General features: G+C 37.4%; 1 protein-coding gene across 1 annotated transcript; it reads right to left on the bottom strand.

The window, feature by feature from the left end:
• Positions 1-1593: 1593 nt before the first annotated feature.
• On the bottom strand, positions 1594-17477 carry n4bp1 (nedd4 binding protein 1). The gene is made up of 7 exons (XM_067390297.1): positions 16979-17477; positions 12904-14438; positions 4872-5002; positions 4672-4768; positions 4243-4350; positions 3138-3239; positions 1594-3031 (listed from the first exon to the last, which is right to left on the bottom strand). Exons 1-7 carry the CDS (start codon positions 17285-17287, stop codon positions 2725-2727), a joined length of 2589 nt encoding a protein of 862 aa, XP_067246398.1. The 5' UTR covers positions 17288-17477; the 3' UTR covers positions 1594-2724.
• Between the last annotated feature and the right edge of the window lie 5383 nt (positions 17478-22860).

The raw sequence follows: 22860 nt of genomic DNA, 5'->3' as shown, positions 1-22860 counted from the left end.
AAAATATTTATATATATATTTATGGTGGGAAATTTACAAAATAGCTTCATAGAACATGATCTTTACTTAATATCCTAATGATTTTTGGCATAAAAGAAAAATAGACAATTTTGACCCATACAAAGTTGTGTTGGCTATTGCTACAAATATACCTGTGCAACTTATGACTGGTTTTGTGGTCCAAGGTCACATATACAACTGAAGAGTCTTGCACAATTTCTGTTCAAAAATTTTGGATACAGTCCATGACCACAAACTATCTGATGTTTTTTTCTGGAACTAATATTATCCACATTCCTCAACTCGCTTCAGCCTTCCTACTAATGATAATCCGTGTTAACAATGCCTCTATTCAATCTATCTCTATCAGAACCAAATGTTTCTATGCATACTTGTGCGAATTATGAATGACTAGCTGATCTCCTCTGATCTTCTGTTCAGTCAATCTTGCCTCCTTTATGTGCAATAAAGATCTGGAATCTTTGGCATGTTTACGGTTAAAGATTAAAGGGCTATATGACTTCCTCACTGGTAATCCCAGCAGATGCTGCTCCCATCATTGCTGGTTTAGCTTAAACCAGTGGGTTCAGGACAGAAGGGGGAGGGCTGGTATAGGGATTACTTTGACAAGTTATGTAAGCATGCCATCCAACTAAAAGGAGAGAGAAAGAGAGATGGAGATTAACAGTGGGAATAGTAGATTTAGGGAAGCAAGCAATAATGGGGAGAAGAAATTCTGTGTTCCTGAGAATGCTGAGCTTTTCTGGAATGTTGAGGGTATTTAATCCAACCGCCCATGACTGGACAAAGAAAGTTTTTACTCACCATATTCAGCAGAAAATTGGAACAGGTGGTAAACAGAACGGTTTAGGTCTGGGAATAGCTTTCGAGGCTTTCCCATTTTCACTCATGACTAAACAGTGGCTAATTTTTTTGCTTAAAACTGATGACAAACTTATGCTGAAATTAAGAACCATCCAAATAGATGCAGATAGAAAGAATAAATTAACAAAGGGAACATATTACCAGTTAAGACAAAAAATGTCTCAGTGTATTTTACAAAGAGAAACACATTCTGCATTCTGGAATTCACCATTCAAATTCACTAAGGCGTGTGCAGGATTTGCATAATGAGGTAGGTTTCAGTTAGCTCATCTTGCGCAACCTTAAAGAACCTGAGACGCATGTAAGGTCAAAGGAAGGAAGGTAAGGAAGGACAGGGACATCCCTGCTGAATGCTGCCAAAAACTAGTTACCTAAAACTTGCAGCTGTCATTCATGTTTTGAAAGTATCCATACTTCAAATGGGGTTGGAAATGAGAAAGAAAAAAAATGATTATTTGGAGTATATTCAAAGATGTTGGTTCAGTATAATATAGCCTACTGATATTACTCATGTACAGGCAAAGAAATGTGATAGCGTAACATCATTGCTCATACACTCTTCTCAATGACTGACTACTGCATTTATATGAGCTCAGTCTTTAAGTGATGTCGCCCCCTACCGTCAGAGGATATTGTTCTCATTAGAATAAACAGTGCAATCCACGTGAAATGCTCACGTTAAAATATTTGATACTTCAGTATGAAAAAAGGACAGACTACATTAGTCCTGATAAACACAATTGGCCTTTATTAACTGCCTTCCAGAAAAAGCAAAAGGTTTTCAGCAGCCATACTGTGAGATACCCACAGCGCCTGCCGAGTCTGCGACGTTTCCGTGGGTTTAACGTCTATGCATTCATTCCCAAAATTGAATACCAATTCACAAAACGCAACGCTAAACATATTTCAGAAACAGCGAAAAGTTGACGTTAATGACAGTGAAAATACTTTCACTTCGGTGGCAATAAGACGCTCAAATAGAACAATATTGTTTTTCAACTGTGCAACTGCATTTTGCTCATGCCCTCAGTCTTCCTTTACATTATGAGGTTGGTAAGAACTAGTAATCCCACAGCGCCCTCTGATGTTCGTAACTGGGACAAAGGTTTCCATCGATGATGGCTCTGGTTTCCTGTTTGCTAAAAGAGAGTGACTTGCACAACAGGCAGAGAAGGGGTATGTTAGGTCACTGAGTAATCTGGAAACTTTTTTTTTTTTAAAGCCATTTAACTGTTTCACAGTCTACTCTGTCATACAGGGGGTCTCCAGGGATTCCTAGAAACAACATACCATTTTGTAACCACCACCAAGGTTAACAGGAAATGATAATAGGGCACTTCAGTAGGGCACTTTGAGTGACTGGAAACTAGTACTCATTTGGCTCAATAATATCATTATTTACAAGTTACAGAAAGCACAATCCTATCAAAAACAGCAAATCAACATTTGTCCTTCAGCAGTAATTTAGTTCAAAACAACTGTGTAGCTGGAACACCTTTTGGATTAGAGATTTCTGAATAGATAATTACAGGAAAGGAAGAGTATTCTTCATGAATATTTACATCAAATTTATGCCACTCGGACTGTACAATCTCGTATATTTAAAGCTCGTGCTTAAACAATGTATAACTTAGGTTTATTGTGCTTGCAGTCATCTCATAATCTAAATTAGTTGACGGAACAGAGTCCCCTTGAACAAACCTTGAAAAAAAGCTTGTAGCAGCGCTTTTCCATTATGGTATTCCTTAAAAATAACTTTAAATTATGTTGCACAAGAATAAAAAAAAAATAATAATAATTAAAAAAAAATATTTAAATTTGTGTTTAATTAAGTGTGCGTCAGCCCAGCAAGAGGCCCGACAGCGCATTCAAGTCCCTCATGTAAGGATTATCTCGTAGGATACTGTCAATACGCTGCTTTTGGTCAGGAAAGATGTCGTACAGCTTCCTTTTGAGCTCTGTGGTTTCTGAGGGTGACCGCTGCGGGGGTGGAGAAGGGGACGGTCGAGGAAGGTGCCAGTCTGGAGGGCCCGAGTGCGGCCAGTGGGAAGGGGAAGAGGGATGTGCTGTGGACTGTGCTGCCAGGGTGTAAACTGATGGGGTTGCCCGAAGGTCTGTCCTCAGGGGGGGCATTATGGGACTACCACTGTGAGAGGACAGAAAAGTTATGAGGAGTTACAGACAAGACAGCGAGTGTGTGATAATCACTGCAGGGTATTACTTTAAGCAAAAAGGTGTGTTTTTGAACTCACCGACTGCCTTTAAGTAGAAACTCATCTAGGTGAGGTCCATGCTTTCCAAGTGGGTCATCTGGGATCATAAAGTGATCTTCCACGAAGGTGAACTGCAAGAGTCTGAAAAATCCATACAATGAGCTGTAAATCTAAGCAAATAGTAACTGAACACACTAAAGGTGCATCCAGGTACACTACCATTTAAAGATTTGGGGTTGGTGAGGTTTTTTGAAAGAAGTCTCTTATGCTCACAAAGGATGCATTCATTTGATCAAAAATACAGGAAAAAAAAAAAATTGGGGGGCACAAAAACAAAAAAACAAAAAACAACAAACCTACATCCATCTATGATAAAAGTAATCCATACGGCTCCAGTGGGTTAATAAAGGCCTAAAGTGAAGCGAAGAGTTTAAAAAAAAAAATATAATAAAAATGTTTAAAATTTTAACTATAATAACTAGCTTACACCTCGATCTGTGGCAGAAGAGCAACCTCTGACCCGCCACAATGAGGAATGTGGAAGCACAGAAGATAGAGCAAAACAAAACACCGTATGGATTACTTTTATTATAGATGGATGGATTGTTTCAAAATGTGCCCCCATTCATAACCATTATAAAAGTTTGGATGAGCAAGTATATTTTTAAATGGATCTCAGACAGTGTTCATCTGAAAGAAGATAGTCATATGCACCAAAAATGGCTTGAGGGTAAGTAAATCATGGGATAATTTTCATTTTTGGGTGAACTATCCCTTAAAGTTTATTGTGAAATGTTATTACAATTTAAGATAACCATTTAAGATGAATGGAGTAATGATAATGAAAATTCAGCTTTGCATCACAGGAATAAATTACAGTTTTCAGTTACATGAGCCTTGAGAAATCATTCTAATACGTTGAAACATTTCTTATTATAAACAGTTGCGCTGCTTAATATTTTTATGGAAACTGTGAAACATTTATTCAGGATTCATTGATGAACACAATGTTCAAAGAACAGCATTTATTTGAAGAAAAAAAAAAAAAAAAAAAAAGGAATGGTAGTGTATGATATCGACATTAGGAATTGAGAAAATAATTGATGTTCTTCAAGACATCTTGCTGTAAAGGTGTTCTTTTTACCTCTCCTGAATAATCCTTCTCCACGCTTCTGACTGGCTCACAAAGTCCCTCAGGTTGTCATTGGTGACGATGACCCCTCCTGTCTTCTCAGCCAGATGAAGCAGGAACCTATTAATATATGATACACACTGTAAATAAATTTGCCAACACAACAATATGTAGTGTACTAACTTTATTTTTTGTTTTTTCTGATGTGTGCACAAGACATAGTGAAATGGTTTATACACTTTTCGAAGTCCCATCACTATTTTTATGCATACACAACTTTCTTATAGACTAAATACATTTGTGTGATTTCCTGAAGCATCACTGAAAATCTACATGCAAATGAATCGAATCCACAAGCTAAAAACTATTTTATTTGATAAGGTGTTGAGGAACAGACAAAAAAAAAAAAAAAAAAAAAATCTACATGACTGGATCTTGTACCTGTCATCATGGGAAGAAATTCTCTGTCCACACACTTCTCTAGACGGGGTAAAAGAAAGAAGTCGCAGGTTCTCCAGCTGGTTCAGAAAGTGTTGTTCTGCAATAATAAGGATGCATCCAATTTTTGACTAAATTCATATGTAAATAAATAAAAACAGACGTCTTGCTGGTCTAGTGACAGGAGAAAGCTGAGCTCCTACCAGTGATGTTGGGGTCTTTCTTCTGTCTCCACTGAGGAACAAAGACAGTGATTTCTCTGTGCCCTCTGCGCCAAAAAGCCTCTACAGCTATGGCAATCCCACGACAAGAAAAGATCCGATGGAGTCCATGCCTGGTGAGAGCAAATAGGGAGGTCAAAGTTCATGATCAGTTTGGAATAACATGCTTGTAAACTACTCGTACAAATTTTGCAGCATGAAGTATCTAAATGTATGTTGCGTGAACATTTTCTGTTTATAGTATGTTTGGATAACCTACTTATACCAAAATGTAGATCACAGTGCAACACTTTCCACTCTATTTATAGATGTGCAGCCATAAAGATCAACCACAACTTGTTTTTTTAAAATCTCATTCTAGACTCATATTTGACAGTTGAAATAAAAATGCTACACAACATTACTAAGATGTAGGAGTGTTAAGGTACGTGTATTTGTCTCGAACCATACAGTACGGATGTCACGGTTCGATTCATGCAGTTAGACGATGAATACAATCACAGGCGACCCACACTCCAATCCAGAAGGGGGCGCATGCTGTAATACAGCGTGGTTTGCTAACTGCAACAACACGCAGACTGCGTCCGAAAACTGGAAAATGCTGCCTTCTGAGGACACATTTCAAGGTAGTAAGGCATCAAGGCGCGTCCAAATCCAATGCTAGCTTCACTTCCTGTTTGCTGAGATACCTTCCACAGATCGATTTTTGAAGGAAGCATGGATGTATCCTTAGCTGCCTTTGATATCCCAGAATCCTGTGCTTTCCATTCTGTGACAGTTGAGCTAAAAAATAAAGATGGCATTCGAAAGTTGCGTTTGCTGCTCAGTTTGTGTATAAATGTACGATTTTGACCAACATATTTCAATTATGATATCATTTCTATCGAGAAATTACTATTGTAATAATTAAATATTTGTTTAGTTCTCACCAAAGCTTGCGCTATATTGCTGTAGATCATTAAACTGTTACGCTGCCTCAGAAGTCTGTCCGAAATCAATTTCGTGAGGTACCTTCATGCACAAATGCTGCCGTACAAGTCATTCTCTTATAAAGGAGCGAGGCAGCAAGACAGATACCTAGGTTTTCGGACGCAGCCGAAGAGCAAAAAAAAGGAACAGTGCATATGCAAATTACTTTTTTTCTAACTGATTGACCAAATCAGTGCTTCCCACACAGACTTTAATTGGGCGGGCTGCCCACGTATAATAACGGCCGCCCAAGTATATTCGGAGACACATTTTTGCTTTTATTATTTTTTATCCTCTTATACTTTTATATCCGCGCAAGATAATGAAACCATCGAGCGATCGATTAACTAGTCGTTTCGTACCTGCAGGATCAGCCTGCAATAGTACAGACATTTCAAAATAAGAGTCCCGGTGTATTTCAGGCTTGTTTATAATTAAAAGTCACACGCCAAGTTCTCTCTTTTGGGCATTATTGGTATTTTGGCTACACTATAAATTGTATTTAATTTGATTTCCATTTAATTCATAGTAAATTATTGTAGTCTCCCCCACAGAAAGAAAAGACTAAGAACATTATTTGACATATTATTCATTTTATAAATTTTACTAGTAAAATCTGTGTCCCATTCACTGAGAGACACTATATGACAGCAAGGAGAACCATTTAAATGCTGTAATTTTGCATAATTTACAATGCATAATGCATAATTAGTATGTAATTAAAAGTAATGTTATTTAATTAAAATTTCAATAAATAAAAATACTGTTAAAAATCACACATTGTTTGTCACATGTAGTAGACCATTTTTGTGCCGTGTGTAATATGAGGATTTTTCACCTGGTTACCACCGCAAGTATATTCCAAACCTGTGGGAAGCATTGCAAATAGTGCTTAATACATTATAAGAGACTGTACTGTACCAACAAACTGCTGTTTGAAACATTTATCATTGGATTCTGCATACTTAATTTTTAAATAGTAGGCAGTGTACAATATATTCTCATATGCAGCAAGAAAAGTAACAGGTGTAATACAAATGCAAAATTCACCTAGAAGGCTGATTATATAACCAAAGACCAAAGTTCCCTCTTGAATATCAATTTGCTCGATCAGGAAACAGCTCTGCATTCAATTTCACAATGCATCTACCACTGATAGAGAGATAAGTGCATATGTAAATGCATTTGAGAACAGTGGTCAACCATTTACTTCCTTTTTTACTTCAGCAATTCTCGATTAGATGCAACTGACGCAAAAGGGTGCAAAAACAGACGCACATCTCCATCAATTCAGAACGCTCAGACAGAATGACACACGTATACAGATGTGCAGCCATGTACACACACACCCATCCATCCACACACAGACACACAAATGAACCACAGAGGGGTCACGGGGAAGTTCCCTCTACGAGAGAAAGTTATTTTAAACAGGAAGTGTTACTAAAATCAACGACCGTTGACGTAAAGAGTCAGATAACTTTCCCAGTCTGGAAATGTAAATTGCTAAATATGCAAAAAAACCTTTCATTTCTCCCTTGTATTTCTGACAAAAAAACATCAAATAAAAAACCCATGTGGTTCACCTCTAACTCATCCTTATGAAGATCTTATCCAGTGACTGTAGACTCTGACCTAATTTTCTTAAACTGAAAGGACAGGTAAGAGATGTCAACAATTGAAAAAAAGAAAAAAAGCCGGATTAACTATTCCAGTGTGATCGTTAATTCAAAGCTTTAGAGGAATCACTGTCATTTAAGAATAAGATCGCAATCTTTTAAGGATTAATCGTGCATACATATGGGCCTATAAGCATATGTATTTTTGCATGTTATGTTTGTACCAGACCTCTAAAGTAACCCAGGCCGATTTGTCAGAAGTAGCGCAAGCGTGTGGAGCCCATCAGATATATGTTGTTTACCAACAGTGACTCTCTAGGTGTGTTCCTTCCAAAACAATCATACCAACTGAGAAAACGGAGATAGAGATATGAGAAATGAAACCATAACAAAATCCTGGATATGTGCCAAATCAGAGCAACATCATTACAGCAGGATCAGGAACTGTACATAAGTTGCACCAGTTTCAGCTCATGACATTTGACCTCTCCTTCACAATGAAGGTTAATCTTTAACTGCAAGATATTGAGATCCTTCCTGACCTGCTGTGGCAGCGGTTCTTGGTAACTGCATATTTGGGCTGCTATGGCAACAAGATTTCACCTGAGGATTCAAATCTCAAATATCATGCAAGCATACAATTCAGCCATGAGAAACCTTGTGTGAGCCGTTGTCTTCAAGTCTGGGTGAACATGTGATAGAGTGACTGTTCGGTGCTCTGCATGGATAATATGACATAATTAGTCACACATACCCCTTTGTTTCTTGCGAGTGCTTTTGAGTGGGAACATTTCTTAAACTCAAGAATACTCCATGTTTCACATCTTTCTAGTATATGCCCACATCTTTTGTTGAAGTAAAGGTCTTACCTTTTAAAAACTCCCAGCTAACACCTTATCCCACGATTTCTATCCTCAGACTTTACCAGTAGGGTCTAAAAAGATATTTTTCTTCCCTTCACCCCTGTGTAACACCTCAGTTTCCATACTAGTATTTCTAAGAAGCACAGTCGCCTCCAGTAAGCCACTTAAAGGGCAAAATAAGGGGCTGACAATGGGAGAGACCCACTGAGAGATTGCCTTTTAGGTGGGAGGGTGTGGGTGAGAAAGACAGAAAGGAAAGAAGGGGGGTTGCACCTGGTTTTAGGTTTTCAAACACAAACATTTACAGACTAGAGTTCATAAACTCTCACAGACCTTACTGGAAGTGACTTACTTTAACCTTTATGGGTACTCACACACACTCACACAACACTACATTTTCACACTCCCTCAACCTGACTCCAAAAAAAGTATCAATCACATCTGTCCTTTACAATGGTTTCATAATAGAAGCATGAAATACTGAACGCATTTCGTTTTAGTAAGTTTAGGTCACCCGAAATTCTGTCATTTACTCACCCTAATGATTTTCTTTCTCCCAAGGAACACAATAGGGGAAATTATAAAGAATGTTCACACTGTTCTTTTCCAAACAATGAAAGCAGCAGTGCCCGGATCTGTCAAGCTCCAAAAAAAAAAAGACCATAAAGTGTCATAAAAGTCTTCAAGCCATACAATAGCACTGTACAAAGAACAGGCCAAAAATGTTTATAAAGACTGAGATTTCAGTCTCTCCATCACATAAAATTTGTGCGCTTTCAGAAGACCTGGAATATAGCACATAAATTGCATAGGCTGTATTTATGGTGCTTTTTTGGTCATTTTTGGAGTTTGACAGTAACTAGCCGTCAACCAAATTTCTAAGATGGATTTGACAATGGGTGGAACCTACAAGGTTATGTCAATATAATAAAACTAAATGATAGCAAATAAGTTGTACTTTTATTTTACACAACTTTCACTCAGAAGTAACTAAAAGAATCAAAAGAAGAAATAATTTACTATTCACTGACAAAGCTGCCATTGCAATTTGGAACTGACAAAGACTTTTACTCACTCAAATGTAAATGATTATTGCTAGCAAATGTAAAATATCTAAAAATCACCAAAAATAATGAATAATAATTAATAATAAACAAAGATGAGTGAAGGCTGGAATACACCACATAAAAATCTGAACAGATTTTAAAACACTATGCATCATCATTTGCCAACTTTGTAAATGTTTATAGAGAAAAACATCATGAACTAAATGTTTGAGGATCACACACCACCAGACTTAAGATGATCTGAAAACAATAAACTCAAACAGAAACACACGCCTCATTGCTAGGATGTTTTCTGTAAAATCTGGTAACTCCAAAAGCTCAAAATCTGCAGACTGGCTATGACTTTTGGCAACTAGCGTCACCTCATCAAGACTGCAAATCAAGGCATAAATTTGAGCAAAATTCTTGTTGTGTATTCCAGGCTTAATGTGCACAGAATTTTATTATTGTTTGAAATATTCTTTCACATACATCAGTTCAGGTATTCAGTAAGTTCCAAGAGGTCCACTCTCTATATTATATTCTCTCTCTCTCTCTATATATATATATATACTGTATATATATATATATATATATATATATATATATATATATATATATATATATATTTCCTTCCCAGCAGAGGTCTGGAAAATACTTTTTTGGAACAGTTATAGATTTCCATTGGGGCAACCATAGTACTTAAAAAAAAAAAAAAAAAAAAAAAAAAAAAAAAAATCAAAGATGAGAATCTTGGGCCTTGAGAGCCAAAGCAGTCATGTCTACAAATTTACACCAATATTTACCAAGAAAGTAAATATTTTTTCCAACTGGATATTGATAAGAAAAAGGTAAGAACAGATGTTTTATCAGGCTTTTTTTTTTTTTTTTTTAAACATTTAGGAGGCACACAGAAGGCCATGGGACTGAGAAAACATACTGGGGGTGCATAGTTTACCTCTTAAGAAAAGTATGCATCATTTTTATATTTTGCTCAACGCAATAAACTACTAAAAACAAAGTGTACATAATCTAATAATCAAAACTTTGTTTTGTGCTAATGAGTTAACTAGTAAGTTTTTTACCTTCCCTTGCTATCTCTAAATAATTTTCCAAATTATAACATTGTTTATTATGAAATGCTCTTAATATGCTGATTAATAATGCCAAATGTATGGGGGAAAATTCTAAAGGTGCCACGCGTTAATATCACAAACCTGGTTTAGTTAAACGATCAGAGTCGTATTGTATTTGCTGCATTCTTGTTTTTTGCATCGTTTTAGCAAAAGCATCTATTTTTCTGCTCACCGTGTTTCTGCAAATGTTGTTAAGATAACGGAGTCATCTGCAGAAGCAACACGCACAGGCTTGAATGAAGCACGTTTGGCTCTAGATATAAATATTATAGCGCCGAAAGTAGTGTTGTCACGATACCAAAATTTTGACTTCGATACGATACCCAACTTCAGTATCACGATACCGATACTTAAACGATACTATGGCAAAAACCTAAAACAGTAGGAAAAGTAAATAAATAACATATGACAGAACTGTGGCTAGCATTTTTATTGGCCACAATTTTGATGTTGGTAAATTACATTTTATATGATTAAAGCTGACTTTCTTATGCTTAAATTACTTTGAGTCATTTTACTTGATTTAGAAGATTTAAAACACTTTCAAACTTTTAAATGCAGACTGACCACCCAAATCAAGATTACATTTTATATCAGCTGGTATGTACAGGTGGGCAAGAGGTGGACAATGTATGAGCATGAGCTAGTATGAGAACAAGTTATTTGTGTTATGCTATATAAAAGAACAAAGAAGCAAATTACAAAAACAGTAGTAAATTAAAAATAATCTTTTTTCAGATACACTAAGTTTATTTAACATATTTAACAGGTTTTGTTGTTTGATTAACATTAATGATGGACAGGCCTATTTAATTGGGCTGCTGAATGCATGGACGTAACTGACAAATATCCAGTTATTACCCACCTGTTTACGTCCACTTAAGCCATAACCGACTGTATTCACGCGAGATACTCCACATGATGGACATTTAGACATCTGTGTGCACGTGTATTTGACTATTCAGACGCGTGGAAAACTGATCGCGCGCGCGACAGACAGAGAGAGAGAGAGAGAGCGAGAGAGAGAGAGAGAGCGCTTCTGTTGTGTGTCATTCAGCGCAATTCCGCCTATCCCTCCTTCACTAACTGCATGTAAATAACGAATTGTGTGATTGGATTGTAATTTTGTGCTACGACGATCTTCGACGACCATTTGGCTGTAAACTTAAATTATATTCAACTCGCCAAAGTGGCTAGTGGGAGTGGCTGTCATCAAGCCCTGCATGTAAGTGTTTTGACAGTGAGAATATTGATTACTGTAAATAATTAGAGCAATGTTATTAAAGCATAAATTGGTTTAATATAATTGTATAGTCCCTTCACATATTTGTTTTTTAAAATTAATTTTATTTTAGCAACCAGATATCACTTATTAGACTCAATAATACACCTCTTTGCGGATGTCTGCTTGCATGAGTAATATAAATAACACTCATTTAATTTTTGAGAGCATAAACATAACGCTGGTATCACATTCACTAACCTGTCGCTCTTTAAATTCTCTGTACAAATCGGGATGTTTGGCAAGTTGGATGCTCCCTTCGCTTGCGTTATTTTGTAACGTATTTTGCAGACGGGCTTTGTGGTGTCCGTGGGCTTGCCCTGACTGTCGGCAATGTAAGCAAAATAATGCCATATTTTGCTTTGTGCATCTGCCGTTGCGCAGGTGACAGGAATAAACACGCACTCAATGTGCCTCAGAAGCAGCGCGCTGCACACACACTGCTCCCTGCTGTCGCACATTAGGAAATACAGCTGGCACTCAAAGTACCGGTACTAATAAAATGAAGAACCGTACCGTTTCTAAAAGCAGGGTATCGCGATACCTTTCTAGTACCGGTATATCGTGCAACACTAGCCGAAAGATCATTACCCTAAATGACCCTGAGCGCTTGTGGTGTGAACCTCTCTGCTTTGACGCGCTGCTCACTTTAATCTGTAGAAACTGTAAAATGGCGCAATTATGTCCCAAGGCCCGGATGGAACTAGGGCTGCACAACGATTAATCACAATTAATCGTTTGCAAAATAAAAGTCTGTTACGTAAAATATGTGTGCGTTCGTTGTATAATATTATATATATATATATATATATATATATATATATATATATATATATATATATATATATATATACAAAGATATATATATATAAATAAAAAAAAAAATATATATATGTAATACAAAATATATATAAATGTGCATGTATTTATATATACATAATTATTATACACAGAGCACAGAGACTTTTATTTTGCAAACGATTAATCACGATTAATCGTTGTACAGCCATAGATGGAACCAAATTTAAATACCGCTGCTGACCTACATGAAAGAATGAGAATTACCCCCCAAAAATTATACAATTTGATGGATACTTACGCCATTGCCACATTGCTGCCATCAATGATGATGTGTCGAAGATTGGGGCAGCCTGGTTCGTTCTGTAGGACTAGTCGGTAGGGGGTTCGCAAAGACTGCTGAAAACGAGACATGCCGGTGAGGGGTGCTGGTTCAGAGGTGCCATGTGCCTCAGAGCGAAGAAAAGGGGCCCTTCCAGGGAGCGTCTGGTAAGAGCAACCAGGTCGTGTGTCAGCAGTCCGGAGAGGAGGGCCTTGAGAAGAACTACGGAGATTGGTCACACTCTCGGTACGCACAGGAACTATTGTTTGAGAGCTACCACGGGGTAGGTAATCAAACCGAGACTCCGACTTCAAATCAAGTGTAGCCACTCTGGGTTTCCTCTCCATCTCTGTGAACTCGTTATCATCGTCATCGATGATGATAACTTCACATATGTCATTCTGTGCACCATTGTTTCTTTTAAGAGTGGCTGAGGCCAGTGGCACGGTGCTTGTCTGGTTCTTCTGACCTATGCCATTAATACTAGCAGGTCTAATGTTTTCTTTGCACTTGATCTCCGATCTCTCGAGAACTCGCATCTGTACCCGTTCCTTCTCCTTGACCCTGGTGGAGGTGAGTGTAGACGAGGCGTTTACGCAGGAGGTCGGGTCGGGTATGCAATAGGTGCTCTGGGATCCTTGCGTGCTCTGGGTCTTCTGGGTCTCCTCCACAATTTTTTCCAGCAGTAAATACGTGTCCTCCGTCTGCCCCGTCTCCCGTACCACCCGCTCCACCACCTCCTGCTGGTAGCCCATGGTTCGGAAGAAGTTAACAAGACAGCGTAAGTTAGTCTCAGGAGTCACCGCCTCGCTTTCATTTGTCGCTTCACTAGCAGATAGTGTCCCCTTTGTAGGAGCAACAGCCCAAGTTTGACTCGGCTCTCGCTGCCGTTCTTCACACTGCTCCTCTTCTCTCCTCTCCAGCGAGTATTGCCGCTTAGTGTCCCTCTGCTCACTTTCTGAGGACCGCCGCTTGTTGCAACGACCATTGAGACCGGGCATAATGTCAGGAGTGGTCACAGGACCTGAGGTTTTGTCCTCAAAAGTGGTGTCCAAGATACGGTTGGAGAGGTCAGTTACGGGTGTGCTGGTCTGAGAGCGGTCCTGCTCAAGGTCTATGATAGCTAAAGGTTGTGTGGGGCTTTGGGCCAAGCCCAAAAGTTCCTCTTTGAGAGCACTGGGCAGCAACAGCAGCTCCATGGCATATTTATCAGCCCGGTCCTCCACAAAAGTCTTAAAAGTGCGCTTTACCAAGGGCTCCCTGTCAGCTGGCAAGCTCCGCTTCTCCTGAAAGAGGGCAACAAACTGTTGAACGCGACTTTGCGCCATAACGACAGCCTCCGCGCTCCCACTCAACCTCAGTCGGCCTGGCTCCAAAACTTGGACTTCTGCACTCGTGTCTCTAAGCAGCCGGTCCAAAAAAAGTCCACGAGCACCAGCGAAAATGCAGTGCATGTCCACTGGGTACCACTCTTCTTTTTGAAGTTCTGGGTCACACAGGCCTTTCACATACTCCTGCAAAACAATCACAGCAAAACATGATTACAACACATACATTGCAAAAGATAGGAAACTTCACTTCTACAATCAGTAAGGTATACTCACAGAAGCAAAACAAGTCAAACTAGCTTCTTTATTTTAAACTAGTATGCACATATGATTTGCCTTGAGAGACCAAATGACCAAGAACTACACTGTCATTCTAGGGAGATTCCACATGCTCATTATCATATTGACGAAAGTGTGTGAATACATACACACCCAAATTTAGACTGTTACTGGCTAAAATACAGAGCTGGTCTGTGTTTTGCATTTCACAACGTGCCAACACAGAGTATAAGTGAATGTATTATGCTAAATATTAGTATACATATTTGTGTACAGTATTAAATTCCAAAAGCACTTCTGGCTAATATATATATATATATATATATATATATATATATATAAAATATTATATTATATGTGTGTCTCAGAGTATCACTATAATTTTATTTAATGCCATGTCAGCATCTGTGGCTATCTTAAGGCCAAAAACTGAATTACAAAAATATTAGTTACAGATACACAATTAAAATAAATACAGAAATTATAATACAAGGTTTAACATTAACATGTGAAAAATTCTAAAACCTTTTCTAGCAAAATCTTACTGAAGTCCTTAAGTGAGCTTACTTCATAAAAATGTTTTCTACTTGCTTTAAAAGTGGGACAGTTCAATAAAATATGTTTAATGGAAAGAGGCAAAACATACATAAATCTTTGTCTTTAAGCAAAAATAATCAATCTTGTATGACCTATACGACATCTGGTGAACACCACTGACCAAATCTTGTTTTAAGGGACATTAAATATCTGTTTGGGAATTCAGGATGAATTCCCATGTTTCAGAGCGTTTCCCCCCCCCCCCCCCCCCAAATCGTGCAGCCCTAAAAGTACTGTATTCTAAAATGTACTAATGTGCTTCAAAATAATGGGTATAACTGGGCGTCTTTGGGGTTTCTTAGCTTCTTATTCATCATTTTGACATGATTGTGTGGCTTTGAATAGGAGGGTGGGCCTGGGTAGCAAATAACTACCAGTTAAAGATCATACATTGAAAAAAAACAACAAAAAAACACAACTACCCAGGAACCCCTTGGGGTAGACCATTGTGTCACATTTATGCTGAACTTTTTGTTTCTTTGATCTGACAGGCAAGTTACGGTAAAAGAAATACTCATATACAGTACCAGTAATGACACTAGGTTAAAAGCCACTACTCTGAGTAGTAACTAAAACCGAAAGTGAAATACACTGGGGGCCTCCCATCTTGTCCTGACTAAGCAAACAGGTCTCTGTCAAAGACCCATGAGAAAATTCATGACACAGTTTGGATGAGAAGCACATACCGGATTATTTTTAATTAAAACGGGGAGAGATATTCAAAAGTCACTGAGATGTGGAGACAAGAGCTTTTTGCATGTGAATCTGATTTTAGTTTTGTAAATGTGGGATATTATATTTACACCTGTGAAAAAGTATTAGAAAAAAATCAAAATGTTTAGACAAAGAGGAAGTACACATGGTGGTGAAACACATCCACTGAGTGGTTTCCGTTTCATGGCTTAACAATAAGGATATTCCAGGTTTACTGGCACTGGTGGTTATAATTTCCTTATTAGATTGGACTAGAATTGCTAACAATGGCATGTCAGAACTAGGTAATGACGCCACATGTTCAGTGAGAAACCACGTCTTTTGTTGCTGTCTTGGTAACATTTTTTCAACACAACATTAACGGGAAACATCTGTGTGAAAATGTACAGGGTTAGTGTTTATGTCTGTGGAGACATTATGAAATGCATTGATCCATTTGCATTGGCTATGTTGGATCTATGTGGTTTGTTTTTTCGACAGTTAATCCCAAAGTATATAATTAAGTACAACTGTGATTGATATTGCTTGAATAACCTCTTACAATTGTGCCGTTTTACTGAGCAACAGCACAACTGGGTTTTGGCCAGTGTGATTCAAAGGTATGAATCACAACGTTGCTGATGTTCAGTCAATAATACCACATGATTGTGTCTATATCATATCTAAACAAGTAAATAATATCGAACTTATGTTTGACAAAAACTGGCCGACTAGTTGCTGTTTATCAACTCCGCAAAATAAAATGGATCCAATAAAGCCAAAGCATCAAGCTTTGCGTTTCACCAAGCAAAGTAAATACTAAAAAGACCAGTCTATGACTAAAAGCATGGACTATGACTAAATAGACTGAGGACTAAATATCAGTCCTATGTGAACTTTTGCATAACTTTATTTACATGCCAAGTTGTCTGAAAATGAACATTAGTAGCTAAATAATGGTCATGGTTTAAATGTCAAATAAAGACAAACTGTTGTTGTCAGAAGCAGCGGAGTTCAGTCTGACATCAGCTTCCTCCAGCTATTACGTTGCAAATTTGCCTCAAAACAAGTTTAAGGTCATCAATTTCCCTTCTGAGAGTCAAAAAATAAAGACAAACAGCAACATTGTTCACTATAAACATCTTCAATTCGTTTACCTTCGCTTTAAACACATCCTCCTTTTTCCCCTTCAGCTGGAGCCAGATCTGTCTGGAAGCCTTACTTCCGTGGGCTCCAGTGGGATCCAAGAGCCCAATAATCGTGAACGTCACTTGGAAAACCTGTTCGACCTTCGGTTTACTGCATCTGAGCTCTGCCTGCTTGTTCTCGTGCACCGTGAACTCATCTACGGTGAGCGGCTGTGACTGTGTTCTATTGGCGGTCGGGGACAGCCTGCCTCCCGGCGGCTCCGTACAAGTTACCTCGGTGATCCGCTTCATCCCGAGGAGGGGCCGCGTTGTTGACATTTTATTTTTTAAGCTATATCAATCTATGTTGACCACGGCGACTTCACTTTTAAAACCACTACTTATAAAATGAATCGTTTACCCCTTTCATGTTAGCTTCCAACCCGCTGTCTCTTGACGTTTGTCAACAGCGCTGTAGTATCTGTGTTTTGACGCTGCTCTCAGTTAGCCTGTTAGCCTACATCTCAAATCGTCGCACCCGGAAAACCCCGCGCACGTCATCAGCAGACGACGACGTTTGCTGATCATAGTTGCTGATAAGTCATTGCTCTGATTGCAGATAAGAGTCTGTTGAAAGAGGTAACCATAGTTTAAAAAATAACAACACAAAATACCACACTACAGCAGCTGTTGGTTACTATAGTATAACTATATGAATTATGCCCATTTATAGTATCAAATTGAATGCACACACACATATGCTATCTATAGATTTTTTTATCACAATGTAAAAGAGTTAAATTTTCACTATTTGGAGCCTGTGTGTGTGTATTATATTATATACACACACACACACACTACCGTTCAAAAGTTTGGGGTCAGTAAGATTTTTTTTTTTAATGTTATAAAAGTAGTATCTTCTGCTCACCAAGCCTGCATTTATTTGATTAAAAATACAAACAAAAACAGTAATATTGTGAAATATTATTCCAATTTAAAACAGCCATTTTCTATGTGAATATACAGTAAAGTGTAATTTATTCCTGTGATCAAAGCTGAATTTTCAGCATCATTACTCCAGTCTTCAGTGTCACATGATTTTTCAGAAATCAATCTAATATGATGATTTGATGCTCAAGAAACATTTATGATCATCATCAATGTTGAAAACAGTTATTTACATTTTTTACATTTACATTTACATTTCATGATGCTATGAATAGAAAGCTCAAAAGAACAGCATTTGTCTGAAATCTACATCTTTTGTAACATTAAACACTACCGTTCAAAAGTTTGGGGTAAGTAAGAATTTTAATTTTATTTTTGGGGGATAGAAATAAAATTAATCGATACTTTTATTCATCAAGGATGAGTTAAACTGATCAAAAGTTACAATAAAGACAATTATAGATTTATATATTCTATTTTAAATAAATGCTGTTCTTTCAGATATGAATTTTCTATTCATCAAAGAATTAAAAAAAAACTTGTACACAACTGTTTTCAACATTGATAATGTTTCTTGAGCATCAAATCATATTAGATTGATTTCTGAAGGATCATGTGACACTAAAGACTGGAGTAATGATGCTGAAAATCAATACTTAATATATATAATATAATTTTAGATGATAAATTAAACTAATTCAAAGGCAAATTTTTATTTGAAATTGTATTCATATTTAATAATTATAATTTTATAATATAAAATATATATAATTAATAAAAAAAAAATATATATATATTTTAATTTCCTAATTAAATAATTCAATATTTATCTTATTAAAAAACAGTTTCACCCTTATAATCATTTCTCATCTTATTTTTCATAATTAAAATTCATTCATTATCTACCCAATTATGTGATCCAAAAATTATTTTCATTACTGTAGTATATGATTTGTTCATTTAGCAAATACTTTTTCATTAGTTGTTCTGTGTCTCCCTGATTTTTCTTGCTTCTCATAACAAGCAGCTGCAGTATCTTCATCTCTCAAAAGAGCTGATGGCCTTGACAAGATGAAGGGATGTTCTGGGCCCTTATTCTAATCGCTCCTTCATTCCATGGAAATGTTGATTACCCTGCAAATATTTATGTTCTTGTAGATGGCGTGTCAAAATATAGAAAATGCATGACCTTGAAGGGGCCTGCTGGATGTTAGAAAGGAGGACTATCCTTTGAGTTACTGCTCACAACACTGTCATAATAAACATCTTTTCTGATTGAAAAGTCCAGTAGATTCAATGCTAAACTAATGCTTACTAATTATTAAAGGGGTAGTTTAACCAAAATTATATACTCAACTCACCCTTATAAAGGGGAAAAAAAAAAAAAAAAAAAATGCTTTAATAAATTATGATACAAAATAATGACATATAAATCTGAAATTATGACATGAACGTCATAATTATGACATTAAAAAGTTAAAATATGAAACAGTTAAAATCATTAGCTAGAAAGTCAATTATGATAAAATGTCAATTATGAAAAAATGGCTTTCCAATTATGACTTTGTATGTCATAGCTTCATATTTTCTCTCATAACTGTGACTCATAATTTTGACTTGGTGTCTCATAATTGAGACTTTGTGTCATAATTATGTTTTATGTCATGTTTTGGTAAATCATAATGACAAAAATATTCTCGTCGCTTAATAATATTAATATTGAGCCATTGTACTCACATAAACCGATTTAAATATGTTTTTAGTACCTTTATGGATCTTGAGAGAGGAAATGTCATTGCTCCCTATGGAGGCCTCACGGAGCTATCAGATTTCAACTAAAATATCTTAATTTGTGTTCAGAAGATTAACAAAGGTCTTACGGGTGTGGAACGGCATGAGGGCGAGTAATAAATTATTTTAACTTTTGTGTGAACTAACCCTTTAACACTGAGAATATCATCAGTTTGCGTTAAGGACCCAGCCTGTGCCATCTAGAGTTTCATGACAGAACTAGGTATATCTTCTCATAATTTTGATTTTTTATTATTATAACTTTTTGTCATAATTATAAATTATCAAAGCATGTGTTCCAAACTTGAACACAAAAGATGATACTTTGAAATATTATTAAATTAAAAAAAAAAAAAAAAGTTAAATTATAATTGATGGTGCTGCGTAGACACACACCTTAGATCCTAAGGTTTTTATTATTAGTTAATGTTTTCTCTTTTTTTTTTTATTGTCCATATAATAAAAGTCAGTAGGGTCCAAAGTTGCCAGTGACATAATATCTTCTTTCAAAATTTTATTTCTAAATAAAACACTTTAGTGACATTTTGAAAATTACCGTGAAATCCCACCTACATTTACATAATCTCTGCATTTACATAAGTGACAGCACACGCATTCACAGGACTGGCATACGACTTGAACACCTGAGTTTCAGGGTACAATTAAAACTTGTGCATCAAAAGAAATACTTTTTCCTTTCAAGCTCTCAGGGACAGAGAGTGTGTGGGCACTGCATCTGTGCAGAGGGGGGAGGGGCTGAAGAGGAACTAGAACAAAAGTAGACTGTTGTAAGAGTGCAAGGCCATGAGGCAGTTTGCTACACAAGCAGAGGCAGTAGCTATACAGCCCATTCACGACAACAGTCTGTTATCCACTAAGGGCCATAGCGGAGCACTCTCTCTAGAGACGAGAGATGACAAATATTCAGACAGCACAAAAGAGTGCTCGCATTCAGACACGCATGCAGTTATGCGAGCTCGCGTGACTACACCCACACGTCGTACTCCTTATCCTGTCTTTCACTTCTCTTTCCATCTTTTCAATAATATGATGATTATCTATAAAAGGTATATTTTCACTATACAATTTTTATCAGCAAAAAAAAAAAAAAAAAAAAAATTCTGTGTAATTCTTAAAAGCAAATCAAAATGAAACCTGACACATATTAGACCAACATCACATCCGTTTTTGGAAAAGAAACATCAGTATTAAAAAGGAATATTGAATACAAATCAGCCAATCACGGTCAAGACAATCTGCTGAGGTTCAAACTGAGCATCGGAATTGGAAAGAAAGATGATTTAAGTGAATCTGAATGTGGCATAGTTGTTGGTTCCAGACAGGCTGGTCTGAGTATTTCAGAAACTGCTGATCTACTGGGATTTTCACGCACAACCTTGTCAAGGGTTTACAGAGAATGGTCAGAAAAAGAGAAAATATCCAGTGAGCGGCAGTTCTGTGGGGGGCGAAAATGCCTGGTTGATGCCAGAGGTCAGAGGAGAATAGCCAGACTGCTTCGAGCTGATAGAAAGGCAACAGTATCTCAAATAAAAACTCGTTACAGCCGAGGTCTGCAGAAGATCATCTCTGAATGCACAAAATATCAAACCTTGAAGCAGAAGGGCTACAGCATCAGAAAACCTCACTGGGTGCCACTCCTGTTCGCTAAGAACAGAAAACTGAGGCTACAAGTCACACGAGCTCACCAAAATTGATCAATAAAAGATTGGAAAAACATTGCCTGGTCTGATGGTCTCGATTTTTGCTGTAACATTCAGATTTCTGTCTTTCTGTCTATCTATCTAGTATTTAAAGGCTCAAAATGTGCATTTCTATACTGATGAATTTGTCCACAAAGCTAACATTTGTCACGAGTGTTTGTTTTATAACCACTAGATGGTGCACTCTCTCTCTCCCTCTCTCCGTCTGTCTCTCCACCTGCATTTTGGACCACGTCTGCCTAGATTCCCTTCCAGCTGCAGTGTGACTATTGAGCGAGATGCAATTCGCAGATCGATATGTTTCATTATTTGGAGTCCAGACGTACAGAACAGGGGAATACAGTTTTTATTAAAGTTCACTTCGAAGAGATAGTGTTGAACAGTACAGGAAAGGAAAGTATGTCCATCCAATGGGAGATGGGAGTGACTGTAATATCTGCGACTACGCTGTCCTTCATATACACACAGCTGAAATATTCGCAAATTTACTACTGGAGAAGAAGGCGGCATGGATCCGTTTGTGTGCAAATATTACTTAATGCTGCTGTTATGTTTTTGACATTCTGTCAGTCAGTTGGTTCCGGAATACACTCATACCCCCTCTTATACACATTATGAATCACATCTGTGCGTACACAGTAACAAAACAGGACTAATGCATTTGCCAAATCTTCCTTCCAAAATTCTCCTCATTTACATACAGAAAACAAAACAGTAATTTATAATGAAGAAAAATCAAAAGATTTGTTCAGCAAATACACTATTGTAAGCTAGGCATTACCTGCTATAGGGCATTCATTAAGGACACGGCGCAGGCTAGCTCTCAAGCTGAAGGCAGCTGGTGGCCTCTCGGCTACTGGGCCCGTTCTGTCTTGACCCTGAACACATGGTCCACTTAAGCTCTGATTGGCTGGGCTCAGGCCACAGCTGTGCACAGCACAGGTCATCAGCTGAATCAGCTGTTAATCACGGGAATCAAGCTCAGGCAAATCTCCGCCTTAACCTGTTAACTGTCAGTGTCCCGGTAGAACTTATTGCCTTTTTCTCCTCTATATAACATGTTTTAGATATCATAATAAAATTAGGTGTGATTCATCCTGTGAAAACCGTTTAGAAACTGGACACTGTGTTACCACGGAAACGGTATTTTAAAACCTTTTTAGCGGGCTCCTATCCCTAGTGGGCGCTGTCATGTTTTAGATTTTACAAAATTGACTGCATTAAAGTCCCCGTGAACTGGAAGTTGCCAACGAGTTTTCTCCAGTGTTGTGACCGGTTGTGACCATAGACTGTAAAAAAAGACGTAACGTTAGAGGGTATGCATCGACGTCACTTTCCCGCCGAAAACGCGCTCCCTCAGCTGGACTGAGTGGCAAAAGAACCAGCTGCGTAACTGGATTAATAGGAGAAACGGCGAAAACGCGAGTAAAACTAACGAATTACCCTAAAGGT

Source organism: Chanodichthys erythropterus, chromosome 7 (assembly GCF_024489055.1).
Source record: "Chanodichthys erythropterus isolate Z2021 chromosome 7, ASM2448905v1, whole genome shotgun sequence".
NCBI lineage: Eukaryota > Metazoa > Chordata > Actinopteri > Cypriniformes > Xenocyprididae > Chanodichthys > Chanodichthys erythropterus.
This window is presented reverse-complemented; position numbering and strand designations above follow the sequence as displayed.

Bases quoted from the DNA above. Each gene is read 5' to 3' on its own strand.
- n4bp1 (XM_067390297.1), bottom strand. From the start codon at position 17,287: ATGTCAACAACGCGGCCCCTCCTCGGGATGAAGCGGATCACCGAGGTA. The intron at 14,439-16,978 runs GTAAACGAATTG...ATTGTTTTGCAG, and splicing joins AGGATGTGTTTAAAGCGAAG to GAGTATGTGAAAGGCCTGTG. The intron at 4,351-4,671 runs GTACAAGATCCA...ATATATTAATAG, and splicing joins ATTTCTTCCCATGATGACAG to GTTCCTGCTTCATCTGGCTG.